Source organism: Nomascus leucogenys, chromosome 6 (assembly GCF_006542625.1).
Source record: "Nomascus leucogenys isolate Asia chromosome 6, Asia_NLE_v1, whole genome shotgun sequence".
Taxonomy (NCBI): Eukaryota; Metazoa; Chordata; class Mammalia; order Primates; family Hylobatidae; genus Nomascus; species Nomascus leucogenys.
Window position 1 is genome coordinate 76,735,174 of NC_044386.1, and position 21,003 is coordinate 76,756,176.

At 46.1% G+C, this 21,003-nt stretch overlaps 1 protein-coding gene across 2 annotated transcripts in view; it reads left to right on the forward strand.

The window, feature by feature from the left end:
• The first annotated feature begins 4,759 nt into the window (after positions 1-4,759).
• MYZAP (myocardial zonula adherens protein) overlaps positions 4,760-21,003 on the forward strand; it is a 93,754-nt gene continuing 77,510 nt past the window's right edge. For both annotated transcript variants that reach the window (XM_003267027.2, XM_030814477.1), the window contains exons 1-2: positions 4,760-4,965; positions 17,378-17,464. In XM_003267027.2, coding sequence (XP_003267075.2) covers positions 4,891-4,965; positions 17,378-17,464 — 162 coding nt within the window. In that variant the 5' untranslated portion in view covers positions 4,760-4,890. The remainder of the gene's footprint in view (positions 4,966-17,377; positions 17,465-21,003) is intronic.

A 21,003-nucleotide genomic window follows, 5' to 3' on the forward strand; every position in this document is an offset into this window, starting at 1 on the left:
AATATTTCATATTGGGCTACTTTGCCGCTTAGTTTCACATCTTTCTGGCCACAGTTCAGACTCAGCTTATTGTTTGCTGTCCCTTCAGCAATACTCTGTCTCCACCTAGTGGCTATTGTAATGTATTTTCTGGTCAGGTTTTCTGTTTACAAAATTTTTGTTTTGTTTTGAGCAGCACATTAAGAGAACCCTGTCCCTTCAGGCTTTATGCATTTCCCACCTCTTTGAAATTGTTCTTCAACAGGCTTTCTTTGCCGAACAAAAGATGCACAGGCATGTAGATGCCCGGTCATAGGGATTGCATCTGAGCATTCTAGGCGTTATAATTGGACATCACAAATGGCAAACCAGTGAATTAGGGCAAGGCTTGTCACCCGGACATCTGCCCCCCAGCCAGCAGTGGGGGTCATCTCGGTAGGGCTGGAGATGTCCACCGCCGGGGAGAGCTAGGACGGTGTATGGCAAATGCCTATGACTGCCTAGAGCTTCAGTTAATGGGGTTTCGAGGGGATGCGCTGGACACTTGGTGGTAGCACTTGGCCTGTGGGGATGCCCACAGCCTCCTGGACTTCAGTAAATGTTCTATCATTGCAGGATTCCGGCACCGTGGGAGTTGAATCCTCTACTGTCATTGAAACACCCCTGGGATGTATATCTAAAAATTAGAACAGCTTTTGGCTAAATGAACTTAGAAAAAAGAAAACTTTATCTTCTTTTGTAACACTATTTAGCCTCCCTACAGATTAGCTGAGAAAACATGGCTGGAGAATAAGACTGTGAACTTTAACTCCATCCTACAGCTAGATCTTTTCTGTGGAAATCAGGGAAAATGGTCTGAAGTATCCTATGTGCAAGTCTTTCTGGCCTGACAACAAAACCCAGCTCTATGCAGCACCTGTGGGCTAAAGCCTAGTAAGCTAGAAAGCCCCTCAGAACAATTAAAAGATAATCTCTTATTAAGAGGAAGGGACCCCAGACCCCACAGCCCAACACCACTTACTAGTGCTGGAACCATGGGCAAGTTACTTAACCTCCCTGCTGCTCCATTTTCTCATCTGCAAAGTAAGGGACATAACAATACTTTCCTCACTGAGTTGCTGCGACAGTTAAATGTGTTGACGCATTTTAAGCTTTGTGAACACAGTAAGTGCCATATAAAAGTGTTAGCTATCATTTTATTTGCTGAGTGCACATCTCTCTTCCTGGTTTGATTGTGAACTCCTAGAAGACAGGGGCTGTCTTACTCACCTCAGTACCCAGTGCTCAGTACACAGTAGGTGCTTGGTACATATTTGTTCCATGAATTGGCTTATTATTACTCTGCCAGTTGCCTTTTGGTTCATTGGGTTAACTGGCAAGCCAACAGAATGATTTCCAGTGAGCTTGTATTCCCCAGGGTGGATCAGCAAGTGGTTCCAGCCCTTGTGTCTAGACAGGCTTATAACTGCTGTGTATCTGGGTGACTTGGCTGGGGTTTTGGGTTCCTCTCAGCCTGCCTTCCTTATCTCTAGGCCCCATTCCCTGTTTCTCGGACAACCTGTGAATATGGGGTGTTTCTTGTTCTACTTTATCCAGAGGGGATTTGTAATGTATTACCCTTGTCCTTGGTTGGAAATGTGTCCTTTTTCTATTGTGAAAGTTTGGTCTGTTTGGCATGCAGAATGGGAGAATATGCCAGGACTTCGGGATGCTGTCACAGCTGAATGGGAGAGAAAGAAAGCGAAGCTTCAGAGATATAAGAGTGAAGAGGGCACGAAATATCAGGAAGGCCAGCATTGCTTGGGTTCATCTACTGTGTGCTCTTGTCCAGTGATTTAACTCTTGATCATTTGTGCAAGAAATAATGAGTCATTGCTGCTCAGGACTTTGCTGGAGAAAAGGGTCCTATCATAAGCCTCTCAACTAAAGATGCCAGTGGAATTTGGAAAGGGCTTAGCAGAAAGCAATAAAGACAATTCAGAAGCAGAGACCTAGAAGATATGAAAGATAATTCTAGGAACTGGGATGGGAGAAGGAGGTAAAATTCAGTAACTGATTACAAGAAAATGAAGGGTGCTTATACAGACTTCTGGAATTTTCTACACACCTGTGCTTTAGCAGAGAAATTCAGGACTGCTCTTAGGCCTATGTGGCTATTTCTGTGGATAGAAAAGGATGACAGCTAAGACAGTTTTGTCATAGCTCCTGTTCTCTCCAGCCCAAACACTAGCAACCCCTTCATCACCAATGCTCAGAGGGTCTGGAGTAGATGAGGCATGTTGCAAGGGAATGTGGAGAACTTCTACACCAGACCCTTATTCCTGTTCTCCTCTCGTTGGCCCTCTTCCCCACTCTTGTCCCCAGACTCCGGAGGACTTCTGACTGGGAAGAAGTTCTCAGCTTTTGATTCCTCTTTTGAAAAGAGTCAATCTTTTTTTAAAAATCATCTTCTCTCAGAACTATTAATAGAAACCAGTGACCGTGACTTCACTTTTTACTTTTTCCTCTCCACTCTAGATCCACTTTTCCATTGATTTCAGTCCTACTTGTCTTCCCATTTTCCTTCTTTCCCACTTTCTGGGCTCCCCACTCTCCTCTGTCTTGCAGTTCCTTATGACCAGATTCCTAGTGCTGGCCTATTAGGGAGGAGCTGTGGCATAAGCCAGGGCCTGGCATCTGCTTGGACACACCACCCACAGCCCTTGGCGATTGTCAGCCAGCTTTGGGGAAATGGCCTGGCTGGGACAACCCTGGGATTCTTGTTGCTTCAGCTGCCAAATTGCTTGGAGTCCCTGGCCCACCCTAGGAGCTGGGTTGGCAAGGATCTTAGTTTCTGTTTTGCATGACCATGAGTGAGTTGAAATCTTACTCTGTAATATCATTTCTTCATTCTTTCCACATTTACTGTGCAATACCACACGTCAATTACCTGCTCTAGATATTGGACGGGTAGAGATGTTAACAAGATCCAGCTTCTACACAGAGCTCACAAGCTAGTGAGCGGTCTGCTGCTTTTGTGAAGAGCTATAACATAGTGTGAATAGGATGTTAACAATATGAAAAAGACTTGGGTAGATTAGAGGGCTTCGTGGAAGTGGAATGGGAAGGAACCTCTCATGAACAATTTCCTTTTTGGAAGGGATAGGTGGATGGGAGGATGCAGAGAGGAGTGTAGCAGAAAAGCAGAAGGACTTGGGTTAGAAGACTAGATGTGTAGTCTCAGCTGTTCACCAATTAACCTAATGTCTCTGGCCTCAGTTTCCTCATTTGCAAAACAGGGGCGATAACTGCAGCCCACCTTGTGGGGCATTGTGAGAATTGGTTGAGAAAATGCACATAAAGCACTGAGGACACAGGCACAGCTGCTGTGAGGATGATGATGGGGATGGTGAAGAACAGGCTGTGCAACTTTGGGAAAGTCACTTGTATACACTGGCCTCAGTTTCCTCATCTGCAAATGGAGTGAGTTCCACGGGATCAACTGTAATTCTGTTTAGCAACATTTTTTTTTCAGCATCTTCCCTGTTGGTGCCATTGGGCATTCAGAGAGGGTCAAGGCCTGGCCTCTGCCCTCCAGAAGGACAGGGTACAGGCACACATATAGATAACTCTAACAGAAGACACGGTCCCACGGAGCTGCTAAGTTCCTGAGCATGAGTGTTTGGGGAAGGGGTTTCTGGAGAGCTCGGTGGGGAGGCAGTACTTGACCTGGGCTTTGAAGGACCAGTAGACAGAGATTGTGTCTTTCCTTGCTGAAAAACACTTTGTCTTCAAGATAAAGGCCAAATTTCCAGCTAAGCACCCAGGTTCCTCATGATGTCCTCAGCTCCCTTCTGCTGCTTCTCCACTGTTTTCCCTGTGCACTGTGATACTTCCAATTCTTGAAACATATTTTATACCTTCCCTTGCTTTCCTTCCATCTTTGTGCATGCTTGTTCTTTGGGCCTGGGACTCCCTCCTCCCTCTGCTAGGGGACAGCAGACGGGGACAAGCAAGGCACTAGGGTTGGACTGGGGGATTCATATACTACCTTTGCCACTGAGCGGCCAGTGGAGCACCTGCTGTGTTGCTCAATCCCTAGGTGAGTCAACGTCTTCATCTGCAAAATGGGGATACAAGGTAACAACAGTGACTCCCTCAAAGGGCACTGGTGAGGATTAAATGAGGTAACACACGCAAAGTGCTCGCCAGGCAAGCCCACAGTAATCATTGAATAAATATGGGCAATGTGGCCCACTCCTACTTGCATTTCAGGTCTTAGCTTAGTCATCACCTCCTCTGAGGTTGGCTGTGTGCTCCTGTAGTACACGGTATTTTCTCTTCTACCATAGCACGGCACCTGTCATCCCCACCAGACTGCAAACTCTCCGAGGCCAAGAGCCAGTCGACTGGGTTGGCTGCTGGCGGTGCCGCATAATAGGCATTCAGGAAATACTGAATGAATGACACGGGGTGAGGGTCCCAGTGATCCGAGGGCGTGCAGAGGCTGTAGGGGGCAGTCCGGGGTCTCCTGCCCATGAGACTGAATGGGCAGGTGGACTTCAACTCTGCGGGGGACAGAGACGGCGTGGGCGTCCAGGCTGTCCAGGGCTCCTTCTTGTCCTGGGACTGACCCTGGGAGGGCGCAGCGCCCTGGGAGAGGATGGTGCTCAACTTTAACCGGGTCGGCGCCCTCGGGAGAAAATGCAGCCTGACGGGTCGGGTGAGCGCGCTCGGCCCCGCCCCGGCCCGGCCCGGCCCGGCCCCGCCCCCGGCCCCACCCCCGGCCCCACCCCCGGGCCTTCGCGGTGCAGCTGGAGCTGCAAGTAGCTGGCGCCGTCCCGCGTCGCCCCCACGCAGGGCGGGCCCCACACGCTTATTCGGCCCTGGAGGAACGCCGGCGTCCAGCCCGCTACCGACCGCCGCTGCGGGATGCTGCGCTCCACGTCCACGGTCACCCTGCTCTCGGGCGGCGCCGCCAGGACGCCCGGGGCGCCCAGCAGGAGGGTGAGTAGCTGGAGGCGGGAGCCGCCGCCGTCCCGTTCCCCCATTCCGGCCGCCCCCTCTAGAGGGGACTAGGGATGGGAAAGCTCGGGAACCAGCACCTGGCCCCGACGCCCCACCCTAGGCTCAACTCCCTGTGAGTTGAGGTCCTGTGCCGGCTCTGGCAGTGACCCTTCCTTTTGAGGTTTCAGGGGGCCCACCAGCTGGCAGGAGAGGGCTTAGGGGACTTTATGGAATTCCCAGAGATTTCCTCTCCTTCCTGCCTCTCTGTCAAGCCGAGTTTATTGGTGGCACAAGTTTAAAAAGCAAGGAAGACATTTGTGCAGTGTCCCTACCTTGAGACCCAAAAGTAATGAATGTATTTAAAACTCAAACTTTCCTTCTTCCATTAATTAAAAGAAAGACGGGGTCACTTGTGTCCACTAGTGATAGGGTAATTCTGGAGTGGGGTTAACCAAGGTGGGCACCACTGTGCAAACCAGAACAGCAGCCGGCCGCCCAGGAGCCCGACTGTGTGGGACTCCGGTTTATGTAAACCACTTTCTTCTGTCTGATTTAAATATTAGCACAGTGACAATGGCAGCACTGAAATCCCGGGACAGCATCTCCAGGGAAGGTTTCTCTTTGGAAGTGCTGTTTCTTTTTGATCTTTGTGGCATCTTTTCCCATCTCTCCAGATGCTCTGTAAAAGAAATGCTCCATCTTTCTAACAGGGTCAACGCCTTAGAGCAACTGCCAGGAGCTTGGCTTGTGGCTTTTTAGTTCTTCCATTTATCATAATATTCAATACTTATCATTTGGTACCTCTTTGCTCTGATTGAGACTTCAGTTATCGTGTTTCCTCAAGATTTAAACAGGTGGTTAAGTCCAAAGCAAAACCCTCGCTGGTCCTCCTGTCTGCGTGTAGGTCTTGGACCTGCTTGTTTCCTTTTACATGCCTTAAGTGAGTGGTGGTGGTCACCTTATAAGCTGTCTTTCTTTAGCTCTAGAAGAAAGATGTGTTACTCTTGGGCATGGGCCAACTGATGGATTCTGAGGGGTGTGTGTGTGTGTGCACTTACCAGACACTTAGGTTGTGTACACACGTGCATGCGCACACTCCCCCCCCCAGAATCCATCAGTCGGCTCATGCCCAAGGTTGACAGAACTCCAGTTGTCCAATCATTAGCATCATAGAATAAGATCTACATTGGGTCCAAGGGGGTTTCCAACCACAGTCCTGGCCTTACTCTAAGTTGGGTGTTTATATTTTTCTATGGAAATCTTTCTCAATTTGAACACAATTGCAACTGAGAAAGAATGAAGTCACTGAAAAGCTAACCCTGAGCCCTGAGAGGATCATATCTGTGACCAGACTGCATGAATTGCATGAAATTCTCTGTAACTTCCCTTCCAGAGGTGGGGATTAGTTGGGGTACCTAACCTAATACGGTGGGTTGATACAAATGTGACTATTATACCGAATAACATTTCTGAAGATTTTGGGTCAACCATTTCCTTTGGAGTATTTCTTTAATTGTAGGTGCTTTGGTGTCGGGCACATTGTGACACTCTTGAAAAGACTTTGCCTTTTGAATAAAATGGCAGACATATTTTGGACTGGAGAACTCAGGGCTCGGGATCAGGCCATGCAGGGCTGTCCTGGGTACACTGGTACTTGTTTCTGGAAAGAAGGTATCTAAAGGGTCTAGGGTTCTGCCCATCTTTATGGTTTCTAGCTCTGCTCATGATTTGCAGATGTTACAGGTACTATCTGTGTGTGTGCTGGGGATCGTGTGTGTGGTGGGAAGCTGTGAGATGTTGATTAATTGATTTATTGAATATTCATAAACCTTTTTCTGTGTGGTAAAGGGCTGGCATTGGGGTCCGCCCTACCTGTAGAGGCAGACATTGTCCCAAACTAACATCAAACAAAGTGGTGATGGTTATAGTGGGGTGAAGAGTTTACAAAGTTCTGTAGAAGCTAAAATAAAGGTTCTTCCTGAGGCATCAGGGGAAGGCCTCTCACTACAGGTATGTTTTTTTGAGACAGAGTCTCACTTTGTCATCCAGGCTGGAGTGCTGTGGCACGATCTCGGCTCACTGCAGCCTCCACCTCCCAGGTTCAAGCAGTCCTCCTGCCTCAGCCTCCCGAGTAGCTGGGACTACAGGCACACACCACCATGCTTGGCTAATTTTTGTATTTTTAGTGGAGACAGGGTTTTGTCATGTTGGCCAGCCTGGTCTTGAACTCCTGACCTCAAGTAATCCAACTGCCTTGGCCTCCCAAAGTGCTGGGATTACAGGCATCAGCCACCCCGCCCCGCCTACTGGTGATATTTGAGTTTAATCTTGCAGGATGAGTGGAATTTGTAGGGGAATTGACATTATTGGGATACTGAAAGGAGGAAATAACCATCTCAATGGAATACTTGGCATATATAGTCATGTATTGCATAAACACATTTCAGTCAACAGCAGCCAGGATATATGACAGTGGTTGGAATGGTAGGCTATATCATATCGCCTAGGTGTGTGGTAGGCTATACCATCTAGGTTTGTGTAAGTGCACTCTATGATGATTACGCAACGACAGAAATCATCAAATGATGCATTTCTCAGAATGCATCTCCACGGTTAAGTGACACATGACTACTTTATCATGATGGTAAATTGGACCTGCTTTGGGACAAAATGCCTATTGTTTAGAAATGCAGGAACAGGATGTCCTGAAAATAAAATTGTAGACCAAATAATCATTGGAAGTGTACCTTTCATTGAAAGTTGTTCAGTAAATACTGTATTGTTCTGTTATTCCTCTCTGGTGGTGGACAACTGATGGTCTTGAACATGTTAGCCATTAAAATTGTATTTCTGGTTCATCCAAAGAGCTCATCAAATTGGAAACTGCAGGGGAAACCAGCCTATGTGGGTCCAGATATTCAAGCCAACCAGAAGTGGTGGTGACAGCTGACACTGAGCAGAGACTCCTGCAAGCCAGCTGCCAAGGGTTATGTGGCTGGCTGGACTGCCACCAGTTAGCCTTTGTTCAGTGGCTGCCACCTGCAATTTGTATTTCCTTCTTATCTGAAATCATCTCTCAAGGAAAAAAAAACAAACAGGTGGAGAGAGTAATTTCCGTCAGCTGATAAACAAAGCTCTGAAAGGCATTTATGGATGCCAACCAGCAGAAGTTGTGAAATTAAAAAAACTCCCTTCAAACCAGTTGTGCACTAAAAATAGTTTTATCTATGGCAACAGCAGGAAGACAAATTGACTGGAGAATAACCACAGCCAGAAGATGACCTTGGGGAATGGGGGGAAACAATTTTAAAAATATTGACCTTGCTTCTTGCTTTTGAAATGAATTTTATAAATGCCAGTTAGTCTTGCTAAATGGGCCTTTGAAATGGAAGGTTGGTTGTGTGGCTGGGTTGTGTGCTTTGTGGGGAAGGCATGTGTTGCTTTGTGGCTTCCCCACAAAGCACACAACCAGGCCACACAACCGACTTTTCGGCACAATACTTACTGCCGAGTATTTTTGGCTGAGCTGATCTGATCCCGGGCTGTGGAATGATAGATCTGTCAAGGATCTTCTCCAGCACCTTGCTCTCTTGATAATAAAAGACTGTTGGCTGGTGTTGCTGGTATCGTGACCCCTCACTGGCACAGAAAAAAAACAAAACCAACAAGGTCACAGGATAGGACTATCTCCTAGCCTGCCCTTGCTGATATTTATTTCTATTTGGCAAAGGCTTCCTCTGTTGAACACTGGAATGGGCCTGCTAGTCATTGTTCCTTGGCTAATGTGTCCCTCTCCTATGTCCCATTGCTGCCTGACTGGCTGAAAGTAAAGAATTCTCCTTAGCTGGCCTGTGAATGATAGACAGGTGTTTACCGCACTTCCCTTTTCCAGGAGACAGGAACATCTGTGCACATAAGCTCTCTATCATCCCATGGGTCCTGAGGAAGGGACCCAGATGTTGTGGGACCCTTGACATCTGGTGGAAGGAAGCTGGCTGCAGCATCCACTGGGGAAGGGGAGGTGGATCCTGCTGCACCCAGAAAACAGGCTGGCTGCTCACAGGGCCCTCCTGAGCCAGCCCCCGATGGGCTAAGTTGTGAGGGTTTGGAACCATGGTGTCCTCTGGGCTAAGGGCAGGGCTTAAACCTCTGTGGGCTCAGAAAAAGAAGTGCCCAGCTCTATGCTTTTGATCTTTCATCTTGCCTTATTTGATATAGGATGAACAGACCTGAATTCTGGAGACTCGTAAGGAAACTTGATTTCCCCTAGACATTTATGGAGATCCCATGGCTTTTCTACAAAGGATATGGAATGTGATTTTGACCCATTTGTCTCTGGGAGCACTGATGGAGCACTGCATATGAGGTCCCTGTTGTAGTTTACCTATGATGTGCATCCATATCTGAACAAGAGACCTGGAGGCTGGTGTCACTAAGCCCTGGTCACTGGGGAAGACTTTGAAGTCAATTAGCCTCAAATGTTCTTGTCTAATTGAGTTCAAGGAGCTGTGGGCCCAGGGCTGACTAACTAGAGACCATGTTAAATATTTCAACCCAAGATACTTCTCAGCACTTATCATGCCTTATGGTCTTACGGAGTTCCAGTACTTCTGCAGCACATAGAAGAGCAATACGGTGGTGTTTACCTCTTTCCCTCTTTGGTGAGTGATAGTTCCTAAGTGTCAACCACACTCCTGGCTCTTTTTCACTCTTAAAGGCCAGGGTGATCTTTCTAAAATGCTAAATCTAGTCTCCTGACTTGTCTGCTTCAAGAGCCTCCTCAGTACTGCCAGGAAAAAGTTCACACTCCTTAGTGTAGCATCCAGGCCCTCTGGTTTGGCCCGTGCCTGTCCTGTTTCCCCTCTCTATATGTACTCTTCTCAGATATTCTGAATCGTTTGCCATTCCCCTGAGCTTTCAATGCTGTTCCTTGCCTCTTTGCTTTTCTTCATGTTTCTCCTCTGATAAGGGTTGTCTCCTCTAGGAAGCCTGCCCTGAAACCTCAACCCTCCTTCTCGTGTTCCCCTAGAGGCCTGTGCATGCCACCATTACTTGCGTTACCTATGATTACCTACTGGAAGACAGGGCTTAGGAACCACCCCTCCCCAGGCCTGGTGGAATAGGCACTCAAAAACAGAAATATCACCAGGTCCTACTTAGAGGAGCCACGGTTAACATTGAATTGGCAAATGGAAAAACAGGAAGAGAAGCTTTGGGTTAAATCCATCCCCTCACCTCTGACCCACCTGGGCAGGAAATGGGTGACAAATACATGGGAATGCTGGCCCAGGTGAGGAGTTTGACAGTTCTGGGAAGTCCTCCAAATATTCGAGTTGCCTCATCCTGCTGCACAGTTGGAGCTTCATCCCTTTGGTTCAGTCAGTGGTTCTCAACCAGTTATACACAGAACCACTGGGAGGCTTAAAATAGCCATGTCGAGGCCTCATCCCAAACCAATTAAATGGGAACATCTTAAAGTACAGAAAAGCATGAATATTTTTTAGGAAGCTTCCCAGGCGATTCTAATGTGCAGGAAGGCTAAGAATATTTCTTTAAGCATTACTCCCTTCTATAGCTTTCTTGGAAATGTAGACACTCCTGGGACAGTGTTGCAGAAAGGTCCCTTGGGCCTTGTGGGATGAAGGGCAGAGTGGTGGTGGGGCAGGGCGGGGGAGTCCTCACACTCCAAGTCACACTGGCATCTTTGTGTGCCTTCATCCACCTGTGTTTTCTCTTTGGATCTTGGCGTTTGGGGCACATTGTGTGCCTGGTACAGAACACAGCCACAGAGAGCAGGAATGTTTTGTATGCCTCTGAGCTAAGAATGGTTTTTGCAGGGGCCTGCAAAACCTAAATATTTACTGTCTGGCTCTCTAGAGAAAAAGTTTGCCCCACCCTGATGTAGATAATTGGGCTGCAAGTTCAGGGCCACAGCAGAGCCAAGAGGTCTAATCTAGATGGGGCATACACCGTTCCGCATGCAGCCTGCTACAGGCTCCTGGGATTTGATACTTGTGCTGAGCAGAGAGTGTGGGGTCTGTTCCCCCCAGCCCCACTTACAAGGGCCCCACCTTTTATCATTAAGGGGAGCTGGGCAGGGACCCACAGTCACAAAGTGGAACAGGCCTGAGAGAAATGTAAATGCACTTGGCTAATTTCCTTAGGGAAATCCATGTTTGTAAACTGTTTGGCAAACCCCTGTCACCTCCCTGAATCATCTTCTCCACTCCCTTTTTATTTGAGATAGATATTTTTCCCCTGGGTGAGCCAAGGTGCCCAAAGTTGAGAGCATGATGATACTGGATCCGCAGAGTACCCCCTAAGTGAGACCCAGGCCCTCGTCTCCACAAAAGAGTCAGAAACAGGGCCCGAGGGGACCCGTGTAGCTCCCCAGGGGCCCTGAGTTGCCAAAAAGGGTTTTGTTGTGCTTTTTCTTGTGGAGGAAACCTGAATGCTACCTGTCCCTCCCTTGATATCCCTCCCAGCGGGGTTGGTTTCAAGAAAGTACAAGGCACTCCAGGGAGTTTCAGGTATATTCTTACTTTGTTTTAGTTCAACCTAAAAAAACTACAAAACCCAACACTGAGCGAGCGCCCATCATGTGTTGATACTGTGCTAAGCACTGTAGGGGCTCTGAAAGTGGTGACAGTACAAAGCTTACTTGATCACTCCCCCTGTGTTTTCCCTTCCATCCATTGTGTGGTGCATGGAACACAGGAGGCACTGAAAAATGACCAGTTGGATTATTGAAATGTACTCAGATTTGAATGTTAGTCTCTTCCTCCAAAGATTTGAATGGCTCCTCATTGTCTTCTGACTAGAGCCAGTGCTTCTCTATCATGCATTCGTAGATTGATAGTTCAGCCCCTATCTGGTTGTCTGTTTGCCTTTCCTACCCAGGCTTAGGCTGCAGGTTCTTATTCTTGGAACTTTCCAACATCTGTGCGTTTGGCACAGACTGGAACGTCTTGCCTGATAGCTGTCTGTTGTTGTTAAGATGGTGGGTTCTCCAAACCTCACTGACCTGTAAAGTCCTTTCTGTCCTTCTATACCCAGCTCAAATGGTATCCTGAGGGTCCCTCCTGAGGGACTTTCCCATATACTCCCACCTCCCATTAAGATTAGTGTTCTTCTTCCTATATTCCCATGATAATAAAGAATGCTTACAGAGTGCTTAATGCGTGCCAGAAATTGTCCTAAGCTCTTTACACACATTAGCTAATTTAATCCTCACAACATTCCTAAGTGGGTACAGTATTGTTAGCTCTGTTTTACAACTAGGGTAATGGAAGCACTGAAGACTACGTGGCTTTCCAAAGATCTCAAAGCTAGTAGGTGTCAGAACCAATATTGGAAGCCAGGAAGTACATTTCCACTATGATTTAACCACAAAGCTATCCTGTCTCTCTACACCTTGTATTGGTTATTCCAAGTGTTCTTGATTGCCTTGTTTGGGTATATTCCTAGATTATGTACTCCTTGGAGGCACAGCTATTTTTTTTTTTTTTTTTTTGCCATTGTGGTACCCTCATAGTCCCTAAAATATTTCGCAAGTAGTGGGTGCTCAGTAACTGAGTAATAAAGTATGCTGAGTCCAGCTTCCTGCTTTGATCTCCTGGAAGGGACCCTTGCCCCCAGGGACAGCTGGTTCGGTAGCAGTGGTGTTCAGGGTAGGATGCAGTTCTTTGCATTGTTCATAACACAAGCCCTGAACCAGCTGCTTTGGGAACCCCTGGGAATAAAGTGCCCTACCTGCCTTTCAGGCACTGCCAAGCCTGGGGCAGCTCTGGAGATTGTGTATCTGAGTTTCAGGAGACCATGGAGATCAGCCTCATCAAATGCTCGGAGGTAAGGAGTGCTGCTTTGATGTTACTCAGGGGGAGATTTTCCCATGGAGAGATTGCGAAAGGTGAATGAATGGAGGGAGGTAGACTGTACTCGGACAACTTTATGGGTGGTTCAGGGGTTACTGTCCTTAGTGCTTCTGTTAGGGATTCGGAGTACCTTTTAGACCTTTAGAATGTACCCCTTGCCGCTCCTGAAGCAGTCCTGTGGAAGGATTAATCTCTTTCTGGATCTGTCTCTTTCCGACATATTTTCTCCCAGTCTTTGTTATTACTATTACTACTATTATTATTTTAATCAAAAACTTACATATACTTAACATCATTGCCACCAACACAGAAATCTGTTTCCTTAAGAATGTTTTCCCCCTACATCTACACAAGTTATCAGGGTATATTTAAAAAATAAAAATGGGATTATTCTTAATGTTTTGTTCTGCAACTTTCATTTTTCCCCATGACCATAGATTTGGCTATCTTGTAAGGAAGATGTGTGTTTCTGTTCTAAGCTGGGTTTAAATTGCTCCTGAACAGCCAGTCCGTCAGTGGGTCAGTATTTATTAAAGAAAAACTAGCTGTGCTCCTTAATGTTTTGATCAAAGCACCTCTGTTGACAAGAGTAAACTTTAGACAGGGTGCTGCAGTAGCCTCAAGCACCTGCTGCAACTGCCAAATGTCTTTGAAGTTGTATGTTTTATTTTACAAGTTCATTTTATTTTATGCATTCTGTTTACCTTGTGGCTTTGTATACCTCAGGGTATTGCTCAGTATGAGAGCTTCATATAAGGGTTGCCCAGCTCATCATAGGAAGTGTGTTGAGGAATGTAGATGGGCAGATGAAGAATGGGCTCAAGCCAGGGGAGGGACCATCTCACTTTTGAGTGATTGGACCCATGGGACCCCCTTTCTGAAAATTATGACCATTAAGGATTACCCCTCTAAAATAATCAACCAACTGAAAGTCATCACTTACAGTGTTAATGTCTCTGATTCATTGACCAAATTGTTATTTTCATGGAAACAGGGCTGTGAGGCTAAGCAGGTCTGTTTCATTTTGAAGCATATAGAATGATGATAATATCTAGATAATAGTAAAAATATCTGGCTGGGTGCGGTGGCTCATGCCTGTAATCCCAACACATTTGGAGGCTGAGACAGGAGTATTGCTTGAGCCCAGGTGTCTGAGACCCACGTGGGCAACATAGTAAGACTCTGTGTCTACAAAAATTAAAAAATAAGCCAGGCATGGTGACGCATGCCTGTGGTCCCAGCTATTTGGGGGTCTGAGGTTGGAGAATCACTGGAGCCCAGGAGATTGAGGCTGCAGTGCTATGATTGCACCACTGCACTCCAGCCTGGGCGACAGAGCAAGACCCCGTCTCAAAATAAATAAATAATCAAATAAAAATAAAAATATCTAATATTCATAGAGGCTTACTATGTGACACTCTCCTTTTATCCCATTTTACCCTTGAGATTCAGAGAGATTAAGTAACTTTCCCATAGACACACAGCTAGTAGATGTTGGAGCCTGTGTATGTGTGTGTGTGTGCATAGGCATATATGTACGTGTGTGCACACTCGTGTGTGTCTGTGTGTGTGTGTGTGGGGCGTGGTGCAGGAGAAAAGGACTTCCTTTTCCTTGCAGAATTATGCATGGACTAGACCCAGCATAATAGGAGACTGATAAGCACCACAGGTTTGGATTGTCTATGTGGTCTGAGTTACACTTTGATGCTTGTGCAAATGTCAGACTGGTTTCAACCAGTCTGAGGGGCCTGGAGCCAGAGAGTTGCCTTTCTCTGGAGGGACTCAAGATTCCCATCAGTGTTGTTGCCCACCAGGAAAGAGAGCTACCTGGTAGTATGGCTTGGTTTCTTTTTGGCCAACATGACTGACAGTGAGCTTTGAAGGTTGCTTGCAAAATTGGCCACACAAGAGGCAATGATAGCCCTGGGGGTCAGGCCACATCTGATTCTGGGGTCCCTGGGGGATGATGCTTGCCAAGAGGAGGATGAGGATGGAGAGGGATCTTGAAACCAAGTCATGTGATTTAAAGAACTGGGGTTGTTTCGTCCAGAAGAAAGGAGGTTCAAGGGACAGGAGGACTGTCTAGAGAAAGACGAATTATTTTGCAGTCCGAGGACAACCCTGGGTCCATTAGGTAGAAATTCTGGTGTAAGCTCAGATCAGGAAGTTAGAGGTGCCTGGTAGCAAAATGCAATACCTTGGAGGGCAGCAATGGTGTATGTGGAAGTGCTAACATGGGTCCCAAACCTGGGCTCCCTAACCTGTTCATGGAAAATGAACAGGCTGGTGCCACCTGTCAGGTACATTTTTGGGTGTTGGCTTTCTTCATAGGTGGGCAGGTTGAACTCAAGAGATTTTTGACATTCCCTCCAGCCCTGGGCTTCTAGGCTGCAGGGTGGTTTTGCTCAGAGGCCACCCTGTGGACCAGTACAGATCTGTGAACCTGCCAACCAGACTGGGGTTGGGGTGGAGAAGATTTGTTTGCTAGGGGTGCCATGAAAAGTACCACAACACCAGTGGGTTAAACAACAGAAATTTCTTGTCTCACAGTTCTGGAGGTTAGTGGCCCAAAATTAAGGTGTTGGCAAGGTTAGTTTCTTCTGAGGTCTATGAAGGAACTGTCTGTTCCAGGCCCTTCTCCTTGGCTGTTGATGGGTCATCTTAATGTTTATATGATGATCACCCTGTATGTGTGTCTGTCCCCAAATTTCCCACTCTTATAAGGACACCAGTCATTTTGATTTAGGGCCACGCTTATGATCTCATTTTTACTTGATTACCTCTATAAAGACCCTGTCTTCAAATAAGATCACATTCTGAGATGCCAGGAAAGCAGTCAGGACTTCAATGGATGAATTTTAGGGGAATGCAATTCAACCCATACTAGGGAGCAAACAGCACTCCCGCGAATCGAGCCCATATGGCATTTCAGGCATGTGATGGGGGTCATGAGTATAAGAGCTAAGAATGCAAGCCCAGGAGACTGCCTGGGTTCAAATCTCAGCTCTGTCATTTCCCAGCCATGTAACCCTTCAGAGGCTTAGCTTCCTCATCTGAAAAACGGGGCAGGTAAGAGAATCTCTTACCATAGGTTTGTGGTGAGGGTTAAATGAATAAATAACTGTAAAACACTTAGAAGGTGCCTATACATGGTTAGCTATTACTATTATTACTGTTATTGTCTCCTCATACTACGGATTATAGTAGTCCATTTTTCCCTCTGTTGAGTAGGAAAATGACTTTGTTCCTAGTCACCCTTTGTCAACAGAATATGATAAATCACACAAGTTGTAGCTTCTCTCACTGAATGGTATAATGCTTTTTTATTTTTAACAGAAATGGTGCAATTTAGACTTTAAAAAATCATTTAGGAACCTTTATCCAATATTTCAGTGAACTTTTTTGGCAGCCTTTAATAAACTGACATGAGAATCTCAGTGACTAGTGACAAATATTCATGGTGGCATAGCTAATTAAAGAGTCAGATGTCTTACCAAAACTCATAAGCATTATATTTTCTTCTCCTATGCCTTTCCAGCTAACTGTCTTGCTTTTAGTCTGTGTCCAACAAACAGGGACAGCTTTTTTTTTTTAATTGTGGCAATGTACTTGTGAGATTTACCATTTTGACCCCTTTTAAGTGTATAGTTCAGTGGCATTAAGTGCATCCACACTGTTGTGCAACTGGCACCACCATCTATCTCGAGGATTTTTTTCATCTTCCCAAACTGGGATTCCATGCCCATTAAATACTAACTTTCCCTGTATCCTTACCCCCTGTCCACCACAGTTCCACTTTCTGTCTCTATGATTTTGATTACTCCTGGTACCTCATCTAAGTGGAATCATACAGTGTTTGTCTTTTTGCCACTGGCTTATTTCACTTAGCATAGTGTCTTCAAGGTTTCTCCATGTTGTAGCATGTGTCAGAATTTCCTTCCTTTTTAATATTGGGTAATATTCCATTGTATGTATAAATCATATTTTGTTTATCCATTCATCTGTCAATGGACATTTGGGTTGCTTCCACCTTTTGGCTATTGTGGATAATGCTGCTATGAACGTAGGTATATGGACTTTTTTGAAAAAGGTTGTGATTAAACATGTACATGTATATTGTAGAAAAATTAAATATATAGGCAAGTAGAAAGCACCCTCCCTTCCCAATAGAGATATCCACTGTGTTTATTTTGGCTTCTTTCCTTCTAACTATATTTTTGCCTATACTTATGAAATGAGATCATTCTATATATATTGTTATGGAACCTGAGCCATTGGTAAAGAAATGTTTGAAATAGATCAAGTGATTTGGTAGTTTCCTTCTTTGAGCCCCAGGGTGGTGGGTGCCTGTGCTGTACCAGGCTGGCCTGGTACTGTGAAGATAAGGCTGGCCTTATCTCCTGTATGGCTCTTGTATGATCAGGGCAATGTTCCCCATTGGAAGTAGGGGAAACGGGCTGTGAGAAGCCCAAGGTCATCTGGTTCTTTCTGCCCCAAATGCCGATTCCTAACTGGCTTCTCCTTTCCCTGTCTTCTAGGCAAATGTTTGCAGACTACGGCTGACCGTACCTCCTGAGAGTCCAGTTCCTGAGCAAAGTGAAAAGAAGATTGAGAGAAAAGAGCAGGTAAGGTATCTCTGAGGCAAAGCCCCAACAAGTTCCAGCCTCTATACCCTTAACCCACTCTCCCGTCTCCTAACCAGGCCATTCCCAGAGGCTGAGTGTCTGCACCTCTGTTGAGGAGAAGGCCCTCTCAACCTTCCCACCTCATCTCCCATCTTCCCAGAAGACAGAGAGCTCTCCCTAGCCGGCTCTGCCAGCGACGTGCCCTGCTCTTGTTTCTTGGTGAACACTATGGCTTTGTGTTGCCTTCAAGCTGCAGGGACACTGGCCTTAGTGACAGGTGCTGTGGTGGGGAACGTGGGTTTTCCTGAAACAGCCCAATCCAGTTGCGTCAAAGGGCCTATTGTGAGCAGGTGGCGGGGTTGGAACCTTTCTCAGCAGCTTGGAGCAGCAGCCGGGGGCCCTGCTCCCGCAGAAGAGAGGGAAGGCTGGCAGGCAGCATGGTGTGGGGAAAGGGCACTTTCTTGGCTGGGGGTAGGAGGCATTCGGCAAACATTTTTGTGCCAGCTCCTGTGCTAAGTGCTGAGGCCATGAAGATAAGTATGTCCTTGCCTTGGAGGAATTTGCAGTTTTCTGGGTGAGACAATGATGATGTGATATTTCAGGTGTTAGGATCCAGCCCTGTAAGACGGAATCTGGCAACGCAGAGAAGGGGATAACTGACTGCTTGGGAGGTGACAGTGAAGTTGGAGGCTCAAAGGATAAAGAGGAGGTCCTGCTGACCTCTAGGTCTGTGGTCCTGGCTGACCCATTTTACTCATTCATAATTATGGGGCACCTACTGTATTCCAGGCACTGTTGCAGACAGTAGGAGTATAGTAGTGAACAAAGCAGTAAACCAAATCTGTCATCCACGGAACTTATATTCTAGTGGGACAAGAATGGAAGTAAATGAAATAATTAAGTACATTTTATAGAGGTTAGGAGGTGGTAAGTGCTGATGGAGACAAAGTAAAAGAATGGGTAGGGGTGCCAGGAAGTAGGCAGTACTTTTTCTTGAGCATGTATTTTATATGATTATAAAATAAAACAAAATAAAATGATATAAATTTCATAAGTGGAGTCATGACATAGTGACCTCTTGAAATACAAGCCTTGCTTTGGAGTTAACCACTAATGTGGTCAACTATAAAAAAGCTTCTCATCGACTGCTAAGTGTTTGATAATGTCCCTAAGTTTACCGTAGGTCTCTGTCTCTCCTTGCCCTCTCCTCCCCACTTTCTACCAAGGACAGAGAGCTGCCTGTGCTGATGCAAATGATGAATGCCAGGGAAAGGAAGTAAAGAGAAAGGAAAATGGAGTTCTGACTAGAGAAAGGTGAGAAGAAGTAAAATTGCCGATCTGCCTAAAAAGAGTGGATGAGTTCCACCAAAAAGATCCAGAAAAACAGCTAGTTCTGGGTTGCAGAAGGGAAAAGATGAGGGGGATATGGGACCTCTGGAAAATAAGGTGCCACTCAGAGACGAATGGGGTCCTAGTAAAGGACCTAGCAGCCAGTTTGAATGGGCTTTCACTGGCCAAAATGGGACCAACTGGAGCATCAAAAAGAATAATGACAGTCGTGGGTTATAACACATTAAATATTTAAAAAAATTCATATATTTATAGTAATAATTGGAGAAGAGGAGGAGAGGTGCAAGATGAGAGGATAAAAAAGGGAAGGCTCCTTTTTTTTTTTTTTACAGAACACTAGCTAATAAGTTCAGAAAATCTTTGTTTTGTAACCTCCAGGTATACTCATCAATAGATGCAAAAATAAATTGATGAAAGATTATTGTAGGATATTCTCAAAGTATCACTCCAATGGATTACTGATTCTAAAGGGACAGTACCTTCACAGTGGAGTAGGCAGGCAGCCAGCATTTCAACCAAGTAATCCAACCTAACTTCACCAATAGTGGGACGAGCTGATGTTACATGACTTCTGAGGTGATTCAGCTAAGAGGTGCACAACATCACATATGTAATATTCATGCCAAACTTGTTTAACTGAATCTAATAATAAGGAAACAGAAAACCAAAATGTGGGACATTCTACAGAACAATTGGCCTGAATTTTTCAGTAAATTCAATGTTATTTTTAAAAAAGATGAGAATTTGTTGCAGATAAGAGACTAAAGAGACATAACATTAAATGTAATGAGTGAACCTGGATTAGATCTTGGCAAAAAAAAATTATATAAAAGATACACTGGGATGACTATACAATTTTGTATATGAACTATATATTACATATTGTTGAATAAATGTTAATTTTCTTGTGATAATGGTACTATGGTCATGTAGTTGAGTGGCTCTTTCAGCTTCTCTGTAGCTTTGAACATTCTCCAAAGACAAAGTTTGGGAGTAAAAGTCCTAAGCAGAGAGTGGAAGTGGTCAGGCTTCAGCCACTGCACCCCTGCTGATGAGCAGGATTGAGTGGGGCCATCTGTCACTAGGGAGTGTCCCCTTCTGTCCTCACTGCTCCTCTCCCTGCCTGTCCCTTTTAGAGTTGATGGCTTGGTCCAAGACATGGGCCTGGGCTGTGTCCAGGTGCTCAGAGCTGCTTAGAACACTTTTTGAAGAAGTGGCCTAAACTGGAGTGAGGGACAGGACAAGGGCCTGGTGGCTGTGCCTTTTGGTACAGACGGTAGAGGAATTGGGGAATATGGTCTTTTGGAGTTAGACCCAAGCTTCATGCCTTAGGAGATGTATGTGAAAGGTTTCTGAGTGCCAAAACTGGGGCGGTAGGGGCTGGAGGACCCTGGAGGGTCCGTAACCACTGAAGAAGAATCAAGTAATCCCAAGGAAGGAGCCTCGTGTGTTTAGCTGTGTCGAGTGGAGTCAACAAATTGTGTGCCAGTTTGCCTATTTGTCTTGAATAGTGCTTTTCAAACTTGTCAGTAGGACCCTCTTTTTTAAAAAAAATCAAAATGTTTTACTGAGCCCTCATATGCAAACCAAGCAAAAGTGGTGCTAACGGGGGCCCAAGTCCTCCCAGTCTCCCTTTGCCCCTCAGCCCCCAGACACCCTCCTGTGGTTGCTTGAGAACTCCAAGGCCCTGAGGAGCACAGGACAGGCACTGCTGGGATAGCATATGCACCAGGATACTTCTTACACCAGATGGACTAGGCATGCAGTCTAGGTGCCTCTGTGTGGCACATTGGTGACTCACTGCAGAAGAACTGGCGTAGAGGGGAGGAGGGTGGGGCTGTTGTTTCCCTAGGGATAAAGTCCTTGGGTGGTGGCAGCCCTTGAAGTTTCTAGGGGTAACTGGGAGGCTGCTCTGAGTGATTTCATCACCATGTCCTGACCAGGTTCCTGGCATGAGTCACTGAGGGCCAGGGCCATGCACCGGTGAGGAGACTCTGTAGGGGCCACTTCCTTGGATGTGGTTTCAACATGGCTTCCCCTCCTTGGAACCCATGGAATTGCAAGACGCCAAAACTCTGGATGACCCTCCCTGATCACATGACTTTGGTTCCTTTGAAGGGGCGTCTTCTGTGTGCAAAGGCCAGGGGATTGGAGCTGGCTCAGATATGTGAGTAGAAAGTTGTAAATGG